The sequence below is a fragment of the Abramis brama genome (genome assembly GCF_963993115.1).
Source record: "Abramis brama genome assembly, chromosome: 5".
Lineage (NCBI taxonomy): Eukaryota > Metazoa > Chordata > Actinopteri > Cypriniformes > Leuciscidae > Abramis > Abramis brama.
Genome location: NC_139967.1, coordinates 12,554,014 through 12,578,540, shown reverse-complemented (window position 1 = coordinate 12,578,540; position 24,527 = coordinate 12,554,014). Strand labels below are relative to the sequence as shown.

At 35.6% G+C, this 24,527-nt stretch overlaps 1 protein-coding gene across 1 annotated transcript; it reads left to right on the top strand.

Moving 5' to 3' along the window:
• The first annotated feature begins 500 nt into the window (after positions 1 to 500).
• On the top strand, positions 501 to 24,221 carry LOC311083267 (sodium- and chloride-dependent GABA transporter ine). Its single transcript, XM_084114691.1, has 13 exons — positions 501 to 1,122; positions 2,913 to 3,047; positions 12,588 to 12,798; positions 15,374 to 15,506; positions 15,817 to 15,951; positions 16,575 to 16,678; positions 16,959 to 17,083; positions 19,672 to 19,784; positions 20,643 to 20,783; positions 21,543 to 21,642; positions 21,793 to 21,893; positions 23,649 to 23,819; positions 23,916 to 24,221. The coding sequence occupies exons 1-13, from the start codon at positions 852 to 854 to the stop codon at positions 24,006 to 24,008; spliced, it is 1,833 nt and encodes a 610-aa protein (XP_083970817.1). The 5' UTR covers positions 501 to 851; the 3' UTR covers positions 24,009 to 24,221.
• The last annotated feature ends 306 nt before the right edge of the window (positions 24,222 to 24,527 follow it).

The following is a 24,527-nucleotide window of genomic DNA, read 5'->3' as shown; positions in this document are numbered from 1 at the left end:
GCACTGTTACAACAGTCTTTTTTTTTTTTTTGGTCATAATGACATTTGAGTTCATGATTTTAATGTTGTTTTTTTGTGGCAGACTAAATATTAATGACAGACTGTTGATCTTTGAATAAAAATATGTTTGGTTCAGGTGTGAAAATTCATTTTATTATAGGCTATGTAGTCTAATATCATAGTAGGACTACCCCCCCCATCCCCCCCCGTCCCGAATTTCAGTCAATCTCATCTGGTCACCCTATTAGCATATAATGTTTAAATTCGGGAATACAGATTACATTAACTGTGCACAAAGTAAACAAACCACTAGACGTGCATGCTCGTTATTTGACTTGATTTTAAGGTCGCCCGTGTCCGTGACCAATGAATATTGTACCTACTGAGTTGACACAGCAAAGAGCGCGCGTTCGCAGCCGACTGACGTCACTCAATGGGCGGAGCCAAAGGAAGCCAGCCCAGAATGCAGACAGCTATGTAACATACGAAACTATACTTTAGGGGGCTGGTCTTAAAAAAATTGTGTAACTGAGCTAAAGAGCTATATAAGCAGCTAACCACTTGTGCATATTATGTATTCGGAACAGTTAAAAGATTATGCGGTATCTCGTTTTCTTATAGGGGTAGATTTAGTTAGTCAAATATATGCTGAACAATCCATCTGTTGTAATACAGAGCAGTGATAGTGACTTTTGGTAACAAAATACCGGCAAAGCATAACGGTGTCAAGCTACTTCGTTTTGAAAGACTAATGCATCCTCCTTTGAATAGCCTAATCGTTATTTTTAATGCGCTATTTATATTTTAAGCGCTAATAATAATAATATCTTTCTGCGCTGTAAACGTTTGTAATGATGGGAGTTGGAACTGATAATAAGACCACGACCTTGTCTAGTAAGTATGCATTGCATCAGCTTGGAGAGGGAAAAGAGGAGGTGGATCTCGGCAAAATGACACCCGGCAATGCTGAGGCCATGAGGCTGGCAAAAGCTGAACACCAGATGACGGAACCAAGAGAAACGTGGGGTCGACGTTTGGAGTTCGTGCTCGCCTCTATCGGTTATGCGGTGGGTCTGGGGAACGTGTGGCGCTTCCCGTACCTGTGCTACAGGAGCGGAGGAGGTGAGTGAACGAGACTCCTGCTACTCTTTAATGAATATGTAGCCATTCCGATGTCACCCATACAAAATTTGCCATGGTAAACATAATAGTTTTCATCAAAATATTAATTATGAATTACAGTTAACAATTGCTACGGGAATTTTGAGTGTCCAGTGATGAGAAATTATATTACTGAGAATATAAATATAATTATAATTATTATAATAATGAGAATAAAAATATAAAATATAATTAAAAGGAAAACATTGTGGCTCTTTATATATATATATATATATATATATATATATATATATATATATATATATATATATATATTATTCTGAATAAAGTTTTACTTTGTTGCCAACCAACATAAACATGCAGGAAGCCATTTTGTTGTCATGTGACAAAAAACACGAGGACGGACCCCTTTATGAATGCCAATTCAATGTAATAAATTAATTTATATTTATATATAATCACATAACTCTGACCTTTTTATGACAAGGCACTTTTATGTTCAAGTTAAATAGCGTAAAGCTTAGGAAATTTCTTTATAGGCATGATTAAAAAATTATATTTGAAAATAACTTTTTTTAACATAATGATTCAGTTTACATTTAACACTTATGTTGTATTAAATTATGTTGTAATCAACACTTATGTTGTAATTAAAGTATTTTTTAATACTTTTACTTAAGGCTCTACCACCTTTTTTAGAGTAAAAAAAATCGATAGAAAACTAAATACAGAGATTACAATTTGCATGTTTTTGCAAACTACATTTTTATGACCATTATATTCTGTTTATTTTATCTGTATTAAGATTATTTTTTTGTAAGCTAATTTTGTGGCTGTTGTGTAACTATACGATGTAACAGTAGATCCAGGACAGGCGTGTGACATTGGATATGTCTTTAATTTTCTCACGCCAGACTATGTTTCATCTTTGCGTTGGTTCTGCCAATGTTTTGTTCTTTTGACCCTTTTTCCATTGTTAATCATTGATTTAAATCATATTCATTGACTTGGCAACATGCCAAAAATCTTAAAAAGATGTCCTAAAGGCATGCAAAAATTATTTGAATTCTTAAAAAACTTGAATGGTTAAAAAAGACGCAATATATACTGTCCTAAGAATGACAATCAATAAAACTCAATTTCTGTGATATTTAGAATAAACATGTTTTTAGGACAGCTATCACAAAGTTCACTGCAGATAATCCTGCCTCCTGTTGTTTCATGTTTGTATATAACCATATAATTCTTTTAGTGTGTTCAGTGCACATCCATATCGTCCAGATGAATGTTTGCTTTCTTTACCTGTGTTTTCATAGATAGTAAAACCATTCACAAACCATTTTTTTATTTTTTATTTTTTATCATCATCTAAAATTTACAATTTTATTTAAATCAGAGGAAATACATTTATCGCCTTTTCATCTAGCATGTCAATAAATTATCTTGCCCTCCTGAAAGACACTTCCTCTGTTCATGGTAAATTTGCATTAACATGAATTGTAAGAAAATAGTCTTAACCTCACAGAATGACTCTGCGGAAACAAAAAGGGAAAAAATGGGGGAAAAGACAAATTAAGGGGTGGAAAATGTAATTACAGGACTATTTGACCATTGTTAATAAACTATTGATCTATTTATCCCTGTCAAATTTATGAAGACAAAAATAAAACATTTGTGACCACTGAAAACAGTGATTAAAGAACATTTAATCATTTGTTTATTCTCATTATTTATTCATTATTTTCTTTTCTTGCCTCATGTTTTGTTTTCCAATGTTTTACATGTTCCAGGTGCTTTCTTGATTCCCTACTTCGTCATGTTGTTTCTCTGTGGTATCCCACTGCTGTTCATGGAGTTCACTGTTGGCCAGTACACTCGTCTGGGGCCGGTCCATGCTCTGGCTAAAATATGTCCCCTCTTCAAAGGTGAGTGGCACATGTCTCCCAATCACTTACATATCCTGGGTTCTATTCTACCATCCAAACATAGTACAGCAAATGGGAAGTCTTATTGATTTGTATGTTGTTTGGGACATTCTGGCAATTCAGTCAAACTAATGGCTGATTGTTCAACTCTCAACTGTGTTCAAGTCTGTTGAATTATAATTTGACATCAAATGAGTTTAAGAAATATGTTTTTAGAAATAAATTATATAAAGATTAAAGAGGCTTGTTCCATAAAATAAGTTTACCAAATAAGCCAGGCTTTTTTTTTCTGTTAGTTTGACTCATTGTCAGTTGATTTGGTTCCATAGAGCAATTTGGTTCTAACATAGCTCAAGCTCAGTCACTCTGGCAACTTATGCTGGGAAACTAACCTGTACTAATATACAGTATAAACTAATATATACAGTATATAAACCTTCAGGTTTTCTTGTTTAATGACTGTTTGAATGTATAGTGGACAAGGATTAATTAAAATATATACATTTCACTTTGGTTTTGTTTATGGCAAATGTTTATTTGTTTTGTTGCATGGTTAATAGTAGGACATTAGAACATGCTCTTCTCTCTCTCTCTCTCTCTCTCTCTATAGATATATAATATATATATATATATATATATATATATATTACCATTTCAGTTGAATGTAATGTTTTTTTCTGGGGTATGTTGCCAGGTCTTTCCCCCAACCCTCCTCATTACATGATTTGGGACACACACACTCACACATTCACACCTATGGTCAATTTGACATATCCAATACACCTAATCTGCATGTTGACTGTGAGGGGGGAACCTACTCTAACAAAGGGAGAACATGCTGACTCCACAGAAAGGACTCCCGAACGGTGATCTTCTTGATGTGAGGCGACAGTGCTACCCTCCAATCCATCAGAGTGCCTCCATCCATGATAAAAGTTTTTACTTTTTTTTTTCCACGACAATTTTTAAAGAGAAATGTTGGAGGACTTGAGTTTGTTGCCCAGCCCTGTTTGTTTGAACCGCGGGAGGCGTCCTACATCCTCATACATATAAGCTACAAGCTAGTTATTATAGTCGATAAAGTTTTAAATATGGATATTTTTCTTACACAAACACATCGCTTCACTTCAGAAGGCCTTAATTAACCCCCCAGAGCTGTGTGGATTACTTTTTTGATGGATGGATGCACTTTGATGGACTTTAAAAAATATACAGCTATTCACTGCCATTATAAAGCTTGGAAGAGCCAGGACATTTTATAATATAACTCCGATTGTATTTGTCTGAAAGAAGAATGTCATATACAGGATGATTTGAGGGTAATTCATGGGCTAATTTTCATTTTAGGGTGAACTATCCCTTTAAGAATAGTGTGCATATCAAATGATCTTGACTCATTGAACCAGGGTCAAATTAGTGGGATTGCGTGAACTTAAATTGTTTATGGAACCCCTTTAGCCAGACTGATTTGTTAATTTAAAGGGCCCCTATTATGCTATTTTAAAGTTTCCTAATGTTGTTGTGGACTCTCATACAACATGTTTACATGCATCAAAGGTAAAAAAAAAAAAAAAACGTCCATTGCCATAACAACGTCAGCTCTGCTTGTCCTGAGGCTTCCTACACCGTAAAATAAACACAGTAACGAACAATGATGTCGATTTTACCATATCAATGCGAGCGCCAATGATGAAACATTGGAAGAACTGTTATACAACCCGAACCTCCATCGCAAGGACGACTCGAGCAGGACTCAGTGTTTCTCAGTGATACACTACTCAGTTTGAGGTACATTATATGAGATGTTGCAACTGTAATTCCTCACCATCAGCATTAACAAGTGCATGTCCATCAACAAACCGATTATTTTACTTGTACTAATTTATTTACCGAGTATTTTTCTAATATATTGCGGTGAACACGTGGAAACTGTATCAATAACAGTGCATGTATACATTAGCCAAGCTCTAGAGTGAATGATCTGATGTAACATAAACGTTGGTAAAATAAATATTTGTCTGATTGAACGACAGACAATCTGCATTAATAGACACAGTTTTAGGTAATTGTGGCCCACAAACTGATTAGCAGAAGTATTTCAGTAAGACAGTAATAACATGAGTTAGCCAGTTAGCAGGAGGCCTACACAATATAAAACTCAAAACTAAGTATTTTGAACACCATCTTTGAAGAGCAAGAGATCCTACATTGAACTCTGAGATTTGAGAAGCAGTCGTCAGTGAAATAAAGGGAACACAGCAAAAGTTTAGGATTATATGGCTGTGATATCGTGGTAAAGATTAACTTTAACCACTGATTCTTCACATGCTTGTCCTTGGGCAGTAAAAAAAAAAAAACTGGCATTACCTTCACATTGTAGAGCACAGCGCCGTCTTCTCGACATGATGCTATCCAGTATCCACAGGAATCAGCTGTTGGTTTGAGGTTCAAGTTTTCCCTGGTGTCTGCGCACGCAATAAGTGGGCGGGCAATATGCTAATGTTTCATCTTGACATCACAACGAAACGGCTAATGACTCGTTTGAAAAACAATTCATTTCATTGACTCAGAGTCGACTCTTACTTTTGAAAGACAATGGGCCCTATCTTGCACCCAGCGCAATTGACTTTGTACACCGACGCATGTATCATTCCTATGTTGCACCCGCGCAAAGTGCGCTTTTCCCTCCACAGAAGCACGTCGCTAAATTAGGGAATGAACTTGCGCTCCCTGGGCGGTTCAGCGCAAAAAAGGAGGCGTGTTCCGGCGCAAACGCTCCTTCATGCTATTTTGCAGGTTTAGAAAACAATTGCGCCACTAACCAGGAAAAAATAGTTTAAAGTCAGTGGCGCGTTGCGCATGTTATTCATATGCTATTTTAAGGGCGCATGCTTGGCCATAATCAATGTAGCGTGTGCACAACGCGCATACACTTTGATTCTCTCATCTACACAGAAGCAGCAGTTCTCATTTTTGCAAATCATACATTATTACGATAGATAGATAGATAGATAGATAGATAGATAGATAGATAGATAGATAGATAGATAGATAGATAGACAATTTATTATAAAAGCATACATTTATTTCACGTTACGCCCAAACCACACCTATGAATAATGAAGCTACTTCAGACCAACCCATTTTAGATTTGTGCCTGGCGCAAGAGTCATTTATCCCGCCAGGAAAATAGCAACAGCGCCCAAGACCCGCCCACAAAGTTACTTGCGCTTTGCGCTTGACACTTGCGTTTCAGATCGTTAAAATAGGGCCCAATAACTTTATATACGGTGCACTTTCAGATTTAAAACTTTGCAGGATGTTTTCATTCACTTAGAGCTATGTTACACACTACATGAAAGGTCATTTTCAAAAATCCATTATAGGGGCCCTTTAATTCAAGTCAGGTTTTGGACTGTAATCCCCAATTTTCTTAGTGCACTTTATGGAACAGGCCTCTGCTTTGTTTCTATTGTTTCTTTTTTACTGTGTCACTGTCAACAAAAGTAAAGTAAAAGTAGTAAATCGATCTAAAACAGAATAATTCATGACCACATTCGGAACATAGAAACTGGAATAGGCTACAATGCAATGGATTGGTTGGATTAATCTATTGTGATTTAATAACAACAAAGTCATGTTTTATATTGATACAAAAAGAATCATCAGCTTAAGTTAGTTAAGAATTTTAAATAAAAATATCAAAAACACATTAACTGAAATGTTTAAAACATGAAATGCATAGCAGCTGGAATAGAACATTATATAATAACTACTAAACAAAATTCATCACCTCTCTTTTCTTTTTGCAAGAAATGCTTCTCTTGCAGCCGGATTCGTTTGCAGTCCCACTTTAAGTGACTTTAACTATTATGTACTAAGATTTAGATGAATAATTTTATGCAATGCACTTATTGTATACACACATGATTTTACTTTGTACTTATTTTTTGAAATACCTGCATATTACATCTGTAATTAATTTATATTTATCTATAATTACACTGTTGAGCCTTCCCTTACCCCTTAACCCACCCTTAAACTGACCCATACCAGCAAACCTGTCCGTAATCTTACCCATATCCCACCTTAATAGAAGCACAAGTGTTTTGCAAAACAACATGAACAAGTACATCATACATAACAGTTTTGATGTAAGTACATAGTAATTAAAGACACCTAATATGTGACCCTTTTTTCTTTACTTGATACGATAGTGGCATTTAAAATTATTAAAAAAGAACAATAATAAAACATTTTAGAACATTTAGAACAATAATAATAAATAAAAAAATAATAATAATAAGAGAAACCTAACTTAAAATAATTGTTTATTTAGCTTAAATAATGTTTTTATTTTATTTCATATAAATAATGTTTTTTTATATATAGGAACATTCATTGTGGTTGCAACACCTGACTTTTGCAACTTGGGTATTAAAATGTGTTTTGGTCGATCGGATCACAATTTGACAAGGGAGACAAATTCCCGTTTACACCTGGTATTTTAATCTCTTTTGTCCACTTTCAACCACTTCTGTCCCGATTTCTTTGAGGGGAGGTACATGTATGTGTTTTTTCAGATCTTTCAATTTAATAGACAAAATAAGCTCGCACAATTTACATTTGAATTTGCCCGGAGACTACGGAAAAATATGGAGAGCAGCAGCTTTTCTGCTCTGATAGCCTCAAGACCACGCTGAAAGCTGTGAGTGTGTGTTAGAAATCGAAAATGGTGAGAGAACATTGTACTTAGTATGTTCCATCTTCAAACCAAACCAAACCAAACTTCAGCCGAAAAAAGATTAAATCCTGTTAGGCCAGCGCACTTCCCATAATGTTTACACATTAAGCCAGTAGGCAGAGAGTAGGCGGGCTTTTGCAGCTGTTTAAACACATTCGACAGCATGAGTGTTTACACTACGAATGCAGTTTCGACTACCTCTGGAAGTGGTCGAAAATAGACAAGCTCAAAACTTTAGACCCCGTTTACACCTGTATTTAGCGTGGTCCACTTGTGATCTGATTGACCAAAATGCACCTTAATACCAGGTGTAATCTCAGGGCCTGAGAGAGATCTACAAACTTTTCCCTTAGCCACAAAGATTGGGATCCTCTGAATGATACATTATCATGCTTACTGTTATTACCTTTTTATAAAAGACCCATGTTGGCAGTTGTGCCAACCTTAAATTTGAGAACATACAAATTGCCTTACAAAAGTTTTTCAATTACAGCTTTAAAACTACTTATATTTATAAAAATGTGTTTATAGGAAAGGTTTCAAACATAAAAGGATGCCATAGTATTTTATTTAGAATTTGTTTCTTCTTATTAAACACCATTAAATAGTTTTCTTAGTGTGTTCATTTTTGAGGTTTAAGATACCAAAACATAAAATAAAATAATAGGCATATTTATTAGTTGAATGTACTGAAAATGAAAAAAGTGATACATGTCATAAATGTATCAAATTATTTTAAAAAGAAAAAATGCACTTGAACACAAAAATATGTTATGTCAATGACCCATTATCATTTTGCTGGACTATGTTTTGTGAATCAACACATCTCTCTGCATTGACATGGCAGTTCAAGCATGGTTACAGAGTGCAAAGCTCATCTTCTCACCCTTGTGTTTTACTTTCCCTGTAAAAATATGTGGACCTGTAACTATGGTACTTCATATCTGATGATCTGGTGATGGCTGATCTCTTGTGTTCGTCCTGTGTTCTGTACCTGAATCAGTCCTCCTCATATTTGAACTCTTACTTTTATGAAAACAACAGTATTTCTTCTTATAATGAATATTTGGAAATAAATACATATCATTGCTTATTAAATTAAAATAAAAGTTTTAATACATTTTTTTTTATGGAAATGAGGGCAACCTATTTGTGACTAAAGTGAGTGTCAACATCAAGCTCAGCCATCACTGTTCATCATTTGGGTTTCTTTTCTTTTCTTTCTGTCTTTTTTTAAATTTGACTCTTTCACCTGCTAACTAAAGGCTTCTCTCCTCAAAGACAGAGATAGTCTACCCGGTCAAATCTTTTGGGTCCATCCCTTGATATAGGGCTCATTTCAGCCGATTAAGGCTCCTTGCTAGCAGAGGGACTGAAGTAGGTAGTTCTTTCTGTATATTCTTTTGACTGAAATGTACTCTTATGTCACATTCTTTTTGATGTTGCAGACGATCCACCAGAAAAAGTGAGTAAAGTATAATTCAGTAGCTCTCCTCTATAATAGTTCACCTCCTTTTACATTTGTAATATCTTTCGGGACTTTTATTAATGGGTTCTATCTTGGTATGGTCAGAAAATTAACCTCACTCCTAAGTATCCTTTCTGTCTCTGCTGGAGTAGTCATAGCCTTCAACAGTTGTTGACATCAGGGTTACATTATTTAACAAGTTTCCTAAGGTGAAAACTCCTAGCTTGGCAAGCCAGACCTACATCATGTTAGGTCTGGCAACTCACCATAGACACGCTCACTCCGAGGGGCGGGATAAACGGATGTCTTTCAAATTCCCTCTGCACGCAATAGGACAGCGCTTCAACCAACCAGAGCGTTTTCCCAACAGCGGAGCTAGTTGATAGATTCAACTTTTGCCATATCTGGCCGGCAAAACGACGAACACATCTTCCTTTTTTTAAGAATAACTTAAGTGCTGTTCATTGCTCTTTTCTCAAAGAAAAACTTAACTCCAAGTCCTCCAGAGTCGCGGACAAAGCCGATTCGAAAGACTGTTCTCCAGCAGCAGCCGTCATTCTTTGTTTTCAAGTCGCAGCCAGGTAACCGTCGCAACTCTGTCGTCATATGTTAAGCCCGCCCCGCCTACTCTATAAGCGACGTGATTGGCCTGACCCAATTTAGGTTTTTGCAGCTCGAAAGTCTATGGAGAGTTGCTAGACTGCCCTGGCTGCAAAATACATTTTGCTGCCGCTAGGGTGCGTCTAGATTTCTAGGCTAGAAAACGCCCACACTCAGAACAAAACATTGGAATGATTTTGTTCTGCACTAAACAGGAAAAAGAGAGTGTGTGCAGGCAGGCATTTATGTTCAGTTATACAGCACTAATGTTAAACAAAATTGTGGAACTGGTGCTAGGATTTCTTATGGAACATGGGAGAGGATGAATTCTATGGGTTTGTTTCTGCACAAGAAAACAGATGAAAAATATAGTAGATGAGCTTTTCTTAGAAAAAAAGTATCTTTCTGTCTCGACAAAGTTTGGAATAAAGTATGGTAGAAACCAATAGTTACTTTCTATACCTGCAGGCAATAATATTTGTCCCAAAAAAAAATCTTACATATGTTTTAGTAAACTGAACTGAATATTTAAGAATTTCCTTTTATCTAGATTAGATTTTAAAGCTTTGCTCGTTTACACAATTTAAACTTTGCATTGTGCATTTATATTATTTGGGGCCCAGCTGTTCTCCATAAGATTATAACAATATGGATATAGGGATTTATTTACTCTTTGAAGGATAATACATAGTAGGCCTATTTACATGTCAAGTAGTGTTTTCTCCTTTAATAATATGTGATGGTATTTTAGGTTCAAACTTGTTCTTAAACAAACTTGTTCTCAATTAGTAGCCTAATGCATACAAACCTTTCTATAACCTCAAGTTTAACACAACGTTAACAATAATCTTACATGCAGTGGATCTCATTATAGAGTAACTGTTTATTCTGGGTTTGTTGTTCTAAAGTTGAGCATCCAATAATCCTATAATGCCCCTCGTCTATATTATTGTTAAGCAGAAGAATCATTTATCCAGGAGTAGTTCAGGAACAAAATGCTCTGGGGGAGTCTACATGACCTCAGAGGACACCAGACGGAATGTGCCAACAAAAACAGCATTCCTGTTTTCAATGTTTTTTACTATTCAGGCCTGAAACAACTAATGGACATTCCATTTAGGTGGTGGGAATACACACAACAATGCCAAGATCCATAGAGAGTGATGATAGCTAATCCTAGGACTTAAAGCTGGCATCAAACATGGTTAAAACTCAAATCAGTGATCTTTGCTGCTTCATCCGCCTACCATGTCCTACCAAGTCATGTTGAACAGACATGTCTATATTGGATCCAATACTGTTCAAACTGTTTGGTTTGGCAAGTAAATCATAAACAGAACACTATGAATAACTAAAATAACATACGTTTCCTTTTTTTAATGGCAAAAGCTTATTTTAAGAACTTGAAATGTCTGGATGGGAATGTTTTTGTTATTATATGACACTTAATTCTCAAACATCTTCCTGATATCTAAATCTAATTCTGTTTGACTTTAGGCTTATATGAGATTTCAATACTGATTACAGTTTGGCAGTAATGAATAAAAACCGCTGGAAGCAAGTCTGTTCTGTATATCAGAATTTCAGTGAGGTGTTAGCACAAAAGAAGTGTATTAAGTTTACCCCTGGCCATTAAATCCCTTTATAAAGAAAAGCATATTGTGTGGTGTGCAAAGAGTTTAGTTTCTCGGTTTTCTCAGATTGCAATTAATACATGAAATCATTGAGAAACAGAAATACTGTTGCGTAAGGCAGTGGTTCTCAGCTTTTGTTGTTGATGTTAAGTGCATCCAATTAACTCTTAACTATGATACTAAGTTGTATCATGTATCAGTCACTTCATGAAAGGCAAATACCTACATGGACAGGTTTCGTGACGTCCCCTCATCCAACTTGGCAGCATGAAAGATTGTTAAACAAATTGTTTGGCACAATATATTTGGGCATATGCAGAAATTTGATTTTGAATATGTTTTTTTATATACGTTTTTGTACAATTTAGGTCACCAATTGATATCCACTGTAGATCCAGTTAAGAACCATTGTAAGCTACAAATAAGTGGTAAAAATCTATTTGAAGCTTAAGTTTTCATAAGATCTAGATTATGAGACTACTTGTTCCAACAACACATTTAATACCCCACAATATCAATCCAATCGGAATCACATGTAAGCAGGGTACAAATATTTTTTTAGCTTTTCAGAATTGTGTGTGCCTGAAATCTAAGCTACAACATAACATTGAACAGCCTTACTGGATTTATTCATGCAATCCTCAATAAAAAACTAGACTTTCTGTTTTAAATCTCTAAGAACCTCTTGCATAAGGTCTCTGGAGCCATAAGAAATCCCTGGTGTCTTGGCCAACCAACAAAATATTCACTAAGAAAGCATAACAGAAGAATCCTGAGAAACTGGTTTTTATTTTTTTAACGTGTTTAGAAATGTTGTTAGATAAGAGTTCTCTTAATATAACTTGACCTAAAGTAAAATGAAAACAGCTGTCATGAAGATTTGCTTTATCTGTTCTTTTGAAACTTGTATGCCAACCTAGAAATGCATCTTGAGGTCAACCGTTTTATTCTTTTTTAAACTAAACATTTCAGAGCCTCTGAAGAGCCCTAACCGCTGTTCCAATATGAGTCTGTTCATAAGTGAAAGACTCGGAAATGGTGTCAGGAAATGGCGGCATTTTCCGGTGTCTCACTCTTTCTTTGTCTGTCCTCAGGTGTGGGGCTCGCCACGGTGGTGATTTCTTACGTGCTCTGCACCTACTACAATGTGCTCATGACCTGGGCTCTCTACTACCTGCTTCATTCGTTCAGCCCCTCATTGCCATGGCAATCCTGCAACAACACGTGGAATGCAGTTGGCAACTGTTCCACTGGTTTTCCTGGCAATGCCACACATCTGCAATCAGCCAGTCAACAATTCTTTGAGTGAGTGACAGATTTAATTTGTTTACTGGGTAAGGGCCGCACAATCAGTCCAACGACAGTTTCCAAGAAGCGGGTGACGGTTTTCAGCATGTTCTGTCTTTTCTTTTATCGCACTCCATTTTAATGCGACGTCGAATTTAGGTCGGAATGGCAATTTGTTATTGGTCATTTATATGATACTTTATCTAGACACTTGATTATTCTATTTAACTCTTTACTTTATATTTTACTCGTTCATTAGGAGTCTATGTCGAACAGAGAGCCTCGCGCCGGCCGTTTAACGCGGGTCTCACGATCAAAAACTCGCCAGTCTTGCTCACTTGGTCACACTGTGATTGTCACTAGACAGAGGTAATTGACTATACTGTATAGAAGGCCGCCTTCATGCTTCCTCTATCTAAAAGTATTTTGTTTAGATCTGTATACACTTGAATTAAAGTAACAGTATCTCTAGTTGGAGGTCATGACCACTACTACAGATATAAGCAGTACAACATTACTTCTCTGATAGTAGCTCTGGTTTGGTCATGCCATGGTTTCCCACATACACTTAGGCCATGTCCACACTAATACGTTTTCGTTTGAAAACGTGTTTTTTTCTCTCCGTTTTGGCCTTCCGTCCACACTGAGACAGCGTTTTTATTAATGAAAACGAAGCTTTTTTGAAAACACACTGCAAAGTGGATACATTTGAAAACGTAGTTTTCGCGTTGTAGTGTGGCCTGTGAAACCGGTGGTATTTAAAAACGATGATGTAAATTTAGTCATGTGACGCATATTGTACCAATAGATATTCATGTTTATACCAGTATTGTGCCTGTTATGTGCTATTCACTTTCACATTGTTGCTAAAAATATTCTACATTGCACACTCTTCATATCACAGTCCTGCAAAATGACAGAATTTACTCACATTTGCTGTCCTGCGGCAATACATGAGAGCAGTTGCGTTTTAGACCAAACATATGGTGACTGCTTGCGACCGCATCAATGAATGAGATATTTTACTAAATAAAATTATCCTGTCAGAAGAATTGCGCGATAACTTCATTATTTATTTTTCCATCTGAATCATATCAGTGATCTTTTGTGGGGTTTTACGCATGCGCAGTAAGATTAATATGCCGTTTTCAGGCGTTTTTCAAAAGTTTCTCATCCACACTGAAATGTTCGAAAACGCCTGAAAACGCTAGTGTGGACGGAGAGCGTTTATAAACGAAAACGCCGTTTTCAAATGTATCCGGATTAATGTAGACGTAGCCTTAGCTAGAGTATCATTACATTAAAACAAAGGTAAGGCTCCCTCTATTTAGGTTGGTTGATCAACATTTTGTTGTCCTAAACAGAAATTCCCCTTTAAGCCTTTACAGTCTACAGAGTACACTTGAACTAGTGCCAAGTGTTAACCGGAGCTCTAAAATTGCAGTTGGTGTGCCCTATTCTCCACTCAAAACTGGACTTTAGTATGTTAATAACCTGACACAGATTTGCAGTAACATCAGCCTTCACTTAATCTACTTGAGAAAATAATTTCAGAGTAAGTCAGAATAAATTCAATTGTAACAATTTAATATTATTCAGGTAAATGTATTATGCCAATTACATAATCAATTCAAAGATAATCAATACAAAACTGTGTAATAAAGAGCAAAAGATATATATATACCTGACATTAGGAAAATTACATAATGCTGAGTGTCTGAGGACATTCAGCATTACGGGCTCATCTGACTACAAAAAGCATTTTTCAGCATATATTTAAATACCCAGACTAAGACAAAACATTCCCCAATGTGGGTCATGAACTTAAATAGGAATTTGCATTGACTAGGGTCATAAACCTAGGGAGTTTACACCTTTTGAGGATAGAAAGTAATTTACATGAAAGACCCACCCTCCTCTAAGATAGATATCGGGGTAGCTAGTGGCAAAGGGAAAGAAATGTAAATTAAGACAGTACTGAGATGATTGACTGTGTGATTGCGTCTCGGGTGGGGATGCTAATCTTGCAAGGGAGAGTTCAAATGTTAAATTCCAGAAAAGTTTTCTCGTGGAGTAGTTGTTTCTTCACTCTGTATAGGGAACGATTCAATCCAATACGCTCTATGCACGAACACTGTTGACGTATTTCCGGTAGAATCTCAGCCAGCGTCTTTACTTCCGCGTAGCGCGTTCTATAGCGAAGTGTACTAGCGGCAAAACTTTCATAAAATTTATTTTCTCAGAAACGGACACAACGATTTTAGAAACCGATTCGCTAGTCGGTTTTCCCATGATATGAGAGAATACTCACCCTCAAAGTTGTTGATGTAGCTCGAAATATATAATTTAAAGCCTTTTGCTTTCTTTCTCTTAGGTGTGACAGCTAACTGCCTCACTATATTGTTAACATCATTCACGTTAACCACTGGAAGTTCTTGTAAACAGCGAGTGTAATTTACCGTTATCTCCACCGCATGCAAAAACGGCTTCCGACGCAGCACCGGATGTAACTGGGCGGGCTGAGACAAAACGCGGAAGCAATCGTGCATAGAGCCTATTGCAATGTGTTCTGTTTTTTGTTTGTTTGTTTTAGTCATAAGGTCCTAGAAATGACCAAAGGGATTGAGCACGCTGGAGGGATTCGCTGGGAACTCTTTGGCCTCCTAGTCCTGGCCTGGGCCATTGTTTATTTCTGTATCTTTAAAGGTGTCAAATCCACTGGAAAGGTCAGAGTTCAGAGCTCACATCATTTCTGAATAGATTCAATGTGTTTGAATTGTCTAAATGAAGGCAAAATGGAATATTTAAGATACAACTTGTTAGTTAGGGGTTTTGTCTTTTTAATAATATAAATAATGTGTTTGTGTGTTTACAATAAGGCTCAGTATGTTAACTGTTAGAGTAACTATGTTTGTTCAAGTGAATAAACCTAAATACATTTTTATCTAGTTGATAAAGAAACTGATGGGAATAAATAAAATATACTTTTTTGTGGTTTTGTCCCTAAATCCCTCTGTTGACTGACTCTGTCCATAGGTTGTGTACTTCACTGCCACATTCCCTTATTTCATACTATTTGCATTGCTGATCAATAATGTCCAGTTGCCTGGGGCAAAAGATGGTATCCTCTTCTTCCTCATGCCAAACTGGAGTAAACTGTTGGAAGTCCAGGTGAGATCATTTGTATAAAAATACATGAGTCAAGTGGTGTTAAAAACAAACCTACCAGTCAACATTGCATTATAGCTTGTAGAAGAAACATATAATTACTGTAGTACCACTGATAAACATCAACATTGTTGTGGGAATTGTGGCTGTTTACATATGACATGTAAATTGACACTTGGTTAAGTGGTCTGGAGTAGGTTTAAAATAACTTTAACACTGTCAAATCTTTGAAAACACCTACTATGTATCATGTGTAGGTCACTGAATGAATGGCAGGTTTTGTTTTTTTATATTTATGTTTCCTATAGCTCTGTTTGTGTTGCTTGTATAAATGCTTATATACATTGCCGAACCCAATAATTACACATTATATTGTTTTCTTTTCATAAAAAGGATCTGATTGAGTCTGAATGTGTTAACTACAAATATGTTGTGATTAAATTGGGATTTAGATTGATTGACAGTGCTTTTATGCCCATAAAATAAAAGCAAATGTTAAATATGATTACTGTTAATGCTTTATTTAAATTTTTTTTTTTTTTAGATGTCTATAAATGATTTTAAAAAAAATCAAAAAGACAAGAACAAAACCCTGCGCTTGTGTCTTTGTTAATCTTACATTGTAGGTGTGGGTGAATGCAGCTGCTCAGGTCTTTAACTCCATTGGCATCTCCTTTGGTTCTATGATATCTATGGCCAGTTACAACAAGTACAACAACAACATCCTTAAGTAAGCAATATGGCAATAAAGTGTTAAAAATACAAGTAAGGTGTCTGGGGTGGCTTTGTCCCAGCTGCTGATTATACATTTAAAAACATATGTTTACATTTAAATAAAACAAATGCATCTAATTGAACGTAAAACTAAATTAAAATAAACAAATTTGAAGGTTTGGAAAAACCTTGCTTTTTAATTGCTTTTAAGTTTATTGCACTAATCAGAGCTAAAGGGTCTGTTATCTTCAATAAATGCTTGATTCTCCTCATCACGATTACCTTTTATTTTACAGGGACACATTTATCGTCTCTCTGGCAAATTCAGCCACTAGTATCGTAGCAGGCTTTGTTATTTTCTCTGCCATCGGGTACATGGCTCACATTCACAACCTACCTGTAGATGACATTGCCACAGATGGTAAGTTGTTTTTTGTTTTTTATCAGTTTCTGCAGCTGTAGAACTAGTCCTCCCATGTCCTTGCGTTTTTCAAGGTTTGTTCACAAGCAGTAAATACACTGAATCGCATGAACTGAAAATACCACATTTCCTGTTATCTTTTATTGCTGTCTTCATTCAACCATGAATCAAAGCTCAGTTTCAAGGACCAGGATCACAGACAGGGGCGGAGCTACAGGTGCCTGGGCCCATCCAGATTGACAGCTTGCCCACCCTGTCAGATCCTGGGATTTTTTTTTTTTTTTTTAAACAAAACAATTTACAGTTATTCAGTATTATAGTTATTAATTAAATATAAATTAATTACATTTAATTATTTTAATTGCATTAGAAATCCTAATCTTAATAAGAATATGCTAATTACATTCTTCGCGCCAACTAGCAGAGCCCTTTTTATGTTATTACAAAAATGGCTAAACAGCCATCTATGACACATAACCAAGTATTTGAAGGTTTAGCATGTGAGCTAAATGGCTACTGATACAGCAGGAACCAGTCAGCTTTGCCCTATAGAGAATCATGTGATTGCACGCAGGTTGAGTTAAGGACCTATTAGCCTGCACCATCTAGAGTTTCATGACAGAACTATGTATTTTGTTTCTTTCTGGTTATTGACATCCTAAAACTTTCTATATCCACCACTGCACACAGGATCTGTTATTCTTCTTATGTGATCTCTGCTGTTGTGCTCTTGTGATGGGTGTGAAATCTAATGCACTGTACATGAGTAGAGCAATCACATTTACAACCAAGTCCTAATTAATCTACACAGAACAGGAAACTGGCAATGTGAATACTGCTGTAAGCTATTAATGTGGGCGTTGATATAAATATGCGCTGCTTTTGTGTGTGAAACAGGCCTAAGGAAGTCAATATCAACACTTTGCAATAAGGAAATGAGAATTCTGTGGGGAAATTCCAGCTTCAAAAGTTGAAATGAAGTGGGATGATAAATGAAAAGTTTAAGAGAGGATAAGTGTGAGAGGAGGTGAAGGGTGGATGGGATTATGCCAGAGAAAGAGAATAAAAGAGACCATTCATGGGCGAAACAGAATCAGGAAGAAATGAGCAATGTGGGCAGAGTAGATCAGTGTAAATGCAAAACAATGATAAAAGAATGTCTTTGAGTTTTGAGCTGCCCTCGGGAGAACTTCACAGCAGTTTGCAATATCATAATTTGTGTTTATATTACATTACTGTTTACTATATGATGTCATTCAAGTCCATCAATTTATACCAGTTAAAGCAGAGATGCTGCCACCCAATGAAACCGGGGTAGCTGTTCGGCAGTGTTATACTTCAGAAAAAAATGTATTAGTTTGCACAGTTTGATATCCTATTTTGCAGTTTTTGTAATATTTGTTTTGTTTTATTTTGGGAGTTTTGTATTTTGTAGAGTTTTCCTCCTTTGCGTCCTCAGAGGAAACACCACTGCCTCAACTACACTCACCTTATCAACCCGATTTCACCCAAAAGTCTTCATCATTCCTGAGCAATGCCATTATAGTTGGCATTGTGCATTTCTTAATCATAATAAATGGTTTAATGTCTCTTTTATTCTTTCACTTTGTTTTCTCTTTGAAAGACCAGCAACTCATAATGTAATACCTGCACATAATGTAAAAACAGAACGTAATGTAATAAGTATTACATTATCATTGTAATAAAATGTTCATAATGTAATCATTTTCTCAAAACGTAATACAATTTTGAGCTCATAATGTTATAACAATTTTTACATCACTAAAAATTGGTATTTAACACTGTTTGTCATTTAACAGTATGTATACCACATGTATACAAGTAGTAGTAGTAGTAATAATAGTAATAGTAGTACTTGTCTGGTGGATTTTGTTGGTAGGTTAAGACTGGATTTAGATGTTTTAAATGTACTGTAAAGGAATACAAATGCTGTATGTTTAATACAAATATAATAATAATAATTGCATGAATATTGTATGAATATCTGTTGCATTTCCTAGGTAGTTTAAGACTGGATTTAGATAAAAAAAAAAGTACCTTAAGGGAATACTAATATTTTTTACGTTTTAGAAGCTATTACAATTAAGAAAATATTAAGTTTTTGGTGAGTTTATAATGTAATAAATTTCTCATAATGTAAAACTTAATATTACATTATGAGCTTAAGATTTTAATTATGTTTTGAGAAAATGATTACATTATGAACATTTTATTACAATTAAAATGTAATACTTATTACATTATTTGCAGCTGCACAGCCTTTTCCAAGCCAGTTTCTCCAGCTCTTTTTCCATTCTATTTAGTCTCCTTCTCTTCCTTCCTGCAATATCTTATTTTTGGGTTTGAGTACTGTAGGAACCTAGAATTTGCATTTTTTTATTTTAATTTTTGCACTGAATGTTGGAGAAAAAAAAAGGGTAAACGGTGTTAAGCGGAGCTGAGAGTACTAAACATTAAAAGTACTGTGTGACGGATCTGGTTCTTGATAGCCATGACCGTTGGCATAACAACTAGTGTCATCTTTCTCCTGATCAGTGTGATATTTGTGTGTATGTGTTTTTCTGCAGGGCCTGGTCTGGTGTTTGTGGTATATCCTGAGGTGTTCTCCACCATGCCGATCTCTCAGCTCTGGGCGCCTCTGTTTTTCATCATGTTACTCTGCCTTGGACTGGACAGTCAGGTAGAAGAGAAGAGGTCTCATAGTACAAGCATGCACAAACTAGCTCTGTTCTAAACCCTAGAAAGCTGCCTTTCTGTCTGATACCTACTTACAGCAGACAGCTGCCTTCTAAGAAGCCATTTGCACAGGAGACACTCTTGTTTTTCAATTGTTTTCTCTGTAAACATGCGCTAAATTTGATTTTGCAATGGATCTCACTGCTTTTTCAGCATCTTATGCTTAAATACATATGTAAATATTTTTATAATCTGCATTTTTTTGGCATTCATCATGTCCAACATATTGGATACATTTTGTCACTGTGCATTCTGCAATTATCTTCCTTACAAAGTATAAACATGGTGCGGCCTTGGTAAAGTTTGGTAGGCCACAGATGTCAAATTTGCTCATTTTATGTTTTCATAAAGGTTTCTCAATGTTTGTTGAGCAATAAATTCAGTGAATCTCATGGAGTAAAAAAGGATTATATTTAATTTATCATCTGCCTTTATTGCTATGTTTGTACAGCCAAAAATCATAATTCACAGGACTAAGATCACACAGGATTCTTACTTTCTCTTTGAGCTGTGGAAAGCTGTTTCCTCACACACCGAAAAGACGCAACTGTGTCAATGTCAACACCTTGCAAGCAAGATGAGAAATTTGAGTGCAGTTGCAAAATCTGTACTCATGTGTTTAGATGAAGCAGGATAATAAATGAAAAGGTCTCATTCTTTTGAATGGAAAGGTGATCAGAAAGTGCCCAGCTCACCAGGTTTCGGAACAGAGCTATATCTGTGGGTTTGTGCAATTTGTACATTCACATGTGAACATTTTGGATTATTGTTTGTGTGAATGTACATGTGTGTATCTGTGCAGTTTGCTATGGTGGAAGTGGCTGTAACTTTCATCATGGACGGCTTTGGCAAGAAAGCTTTGCAAGTTTTTAAGAGGAAGGAACTGATTGTTCTGGCAGTGTGCAGCGTTGGCTTTCTGCTGGGGATTCCTCACATTTCCAGGGTAAACACAGTAGGCTCTAGTTTCACTTTACAAAGAAATATTGTATTCTTACTTTTGATTTTGTTATACTTGGATCATTTGGATTTTATACAACTATTCCTGACCTAAACATAATTTTAGTTTCAGAAGAAAGATTTGATTTAGAGATATATCTGAGGATTTTTCAGTATATTTTCAAGTAGCCTACTATATTCAATATATATATTTTTATAAATTAAAATTCAAAAAGTCAAATACAGTACATCTAAGTTTAAATAAAGCCATGTGAAAATGAACAGAACAAAAGTGTTTGGAGGGAATGACATTACATTTTTAACAATGTTAACAATACAAATAAAAAAGGCAATATCTACATATATTTTTACTAAAACATTTTAATATGTGAAAAATTCTGTGTGTGGACTTCAATAAGCATCGAGTAGTGAAGCAAATGTATAAAAAAATCAGAGTTTTGAGTGAAGTAATTGAAATGGACAACTGAAGTTTACATTTGCCAGACGCTTTTATCCAAAGCGACTTGCATTGCATTGCAAGGTACACAATTACATTCTCATCAATTCTTGCTTTCCCTGGGAATCGAACCCATGACCTTGGTGTTGCAAGCGCCAATGCTCTACTGTTTGAGCTACAAGTTTAGACACCATAAAAATATATAAATCATTTAAAATATATCCTATATATGTAGTCCTTGTTTTGATTATGGACATGAAACCTAACCCTTTATTTCAAAACTAATGAAATAATATTGTGTGTGTGCAGAGTGGGATATATGTGTTTCAGCTGATGGATCACTACACAGCTGTGGTGTCTCTTATGTTTCTGGCCTTCTTCGAGGTGCTCGCCGTCACTCTCATATTTGGTGAATGTCACTTCCTTCAGTGTGTACTTCAGACTATAAAAAACTCAGATCAGATGTGTCCATTGTACAGAGATTTGACAGTTCATGCTTTTTTTTGCTTTCCATGCTAATCTCACTTTTTTCACATCTCATTCTCTCACACTCATGCAGGAGTGAGACGGCTCAGTTTAATGGTGGAGGAAATGCTGGGAAAGAAACCAAACCTCTTCTTCCGTGTCTGCTGGCAGTACCTTTCACCCATGCTTGTGCTGGTGAGGAAAAAAACATCAGGATTCTCTATATTTGATAACTGACAACTATATCGATCTGCGTGCCAGAGTAAAAAGCTTCAAAGTGCAGATAGTTTTAAAATTGTACACTTTTTCCAAACAAGATCTTTTAGTAGCAGTGAAGTGAAATAAAATCTGACAACTCATATTTTGTGAGACTGTATTGTGCACACATCCTTTTACAGGGAATCTGGGCATCCTAAATGCCCTTACCTTCCCATATTAAACAATCTTTAAAATCTTAAATGGCATTGAAAAAAGGTTGTACATTTGTTGATAGTAATAGATATTTATAAAGTGGAGCCCGGTTTGTGTCTGTTGAATTGCAGATCTGAGAGGTTGAGTGAGGTATAATGCTTTGCTTTGAATTAAAGGGATAGTTCACTCAAAAATTAAAATTGTGTCAGTATTTACTCATCCTCAGGGTGCTCTAAAAAAGTTTTGTTGTTCTGTTGAAGTTAAGTCAAGTCACCTTTATTTATATAGCGCTTTATACAATAGAAATGTTTTAAAGCACCTTTACAGTGATGAACATGGAAATTATGATTCAATGATGCAAACAGAATTTAGTTAATAAAGCATCTGTGCCGATTGGCTGGCATATCGACGAGGTCTTCACAGGGGATCTGTCTCTAGGGTCTTATCATGACCACCTGTTGTGGTCATCCACCATCTGATCTGGATACTGACTGAATTCGGCTGACTAATGGTGACCTCGGGATAAGGATGAAACTAATACAAGCGTAGATGCCATTTTACTTAAGATGTAACTAGTACATCGGATGTTATGGGAAGTGTTCCCGGTTCCGGTTGACGTAATTCATGCAGCTTTCTTGATTTATAGAGATGTGATATGCTTTTTGTGTATGCTGGGTTAAAAAGATGGATTTTAATACAGATTTATAGATAAATAGGAAAAGTATCTACCGCCCGTAATCGATTTTGATATTCTATGTATTATGAGCTGGCCAGAATTTTGAGACCGCAATAAACGTGAAGGAATATAATGCAATAGGAGCTCGCTCAAGTACTGAGGAGGATTTGTAATTAGATATTTTGATGAATGTTGGTAACCAAACAGTTGCTGGTCCGTACGGAAGCGTATTGCATTCACTTGAGGAAAAATAATCTACTCTGTTTTTCTGAATTAACGAGTTAATTATCTCAGAATTACGAGATAATTTTTCATGAATAAAAAGTTTTTGCTCTGTTTTTCTGAATTAATGACTTAATTATCTCAGAATTACGAGATAATTAAGTATTAATTCAGAAAAACAGAGCAAATATTTTGTATGAAAAATTATCTCATAATTTTGAGATAATTAAGTCATTAATTCAAAAAAACAGAGCAAAAACGTTTTATTCATGAAAAATTATCTCGTAATTCTGAGATAATTAAGTCATTCATTCAGAAAAACAGAGCAAAAACTTTTTATTCATGAAAAATTATCTCGTAATTCTGAGATAATTAACTCGTTAATTCAGAAAAACTGAGCAAAAACTTTTTTTCATGAAAAATTATCTCGTAATTCTGAGATAATTAACTCGTTAATTCAGAAAAACAGAGTAGATTATTTTTCCTCAAGTGAATGCAATACGCTTCCGTAGGTCCCCATTGACTTCCATCGAATAAAAAAAATAATACTTGAGAGTAAGAAAATGACGAAGAATTGTTTTTTTTTTGGGTGAACTATCCCTTTAATAATAATGACCTCTTTCCGGTCTCTCTCTCTGCAGGGTATTCTGATCTCCAGTATTTTTCAGTATACTCCAGCTCGATACGGCAAGTCCTACACATACCCGCTCTGGGCAGAGGTGGTCGGCTGGTTCATCTCTCTCGCCTCCATCATCTGGATTCCACTTGGGGCTCTACATGAGCTTTGGACCACCAAAGGGTCTATGCTGCAGGTATGTACAGTGCACAAACACTAACCCTAATATCAATATTTGTTGTGTTTCTCAATGTCAAAATGAACCCAGTGCCTTTCTCCATCTCTGTTGCAGAGGTTGAAAAAGTCCATAACTCCAGCTATAGATCTGGAGTTCGTTTCAGAGAAACCATCTTCCGAGTCCATTGCGATGTTTACTGCTCCTTAGACACGTTCGTGTGTGTTCTTAATATGTTTACTCATAAGAAGTGCAAAGTAGTTCTGCTTAAACTTCATGTTTTTACTCGTATTTATATTCCATTTATTGCATTTGAAATTAATGCTGTAAAGTACAAACATCACGATACGCCTAGATTTACAAAATGGCATTTTTATTGATGACAATCTGTTTTTTTATTATTAAATTACTTTTTTACATGTTTATTTGATTATTTGAAAGCTTTGTAATGTAAAAGAAAAAGAAAACTTAATGTCAGACATTAGAAATGTTATGCATATGTTTCTTCAAGTAAAGAAATGTAAAATGGTTTTTACATTTAAGCTTTAAAATGATTAAGCATCAACCTTTTAAGCCTTGTTGAATTATATATCTGTATAAACTGATTTAAAGTACTGACAAAACCTTGAAATTGTTTAGAATGTTAGGGACAACATACTTGATTTTACACAAAAACATAACTTCAAAACTCAAAAACTGCACTAGCAAACACCTGCACAAAATGTTTTC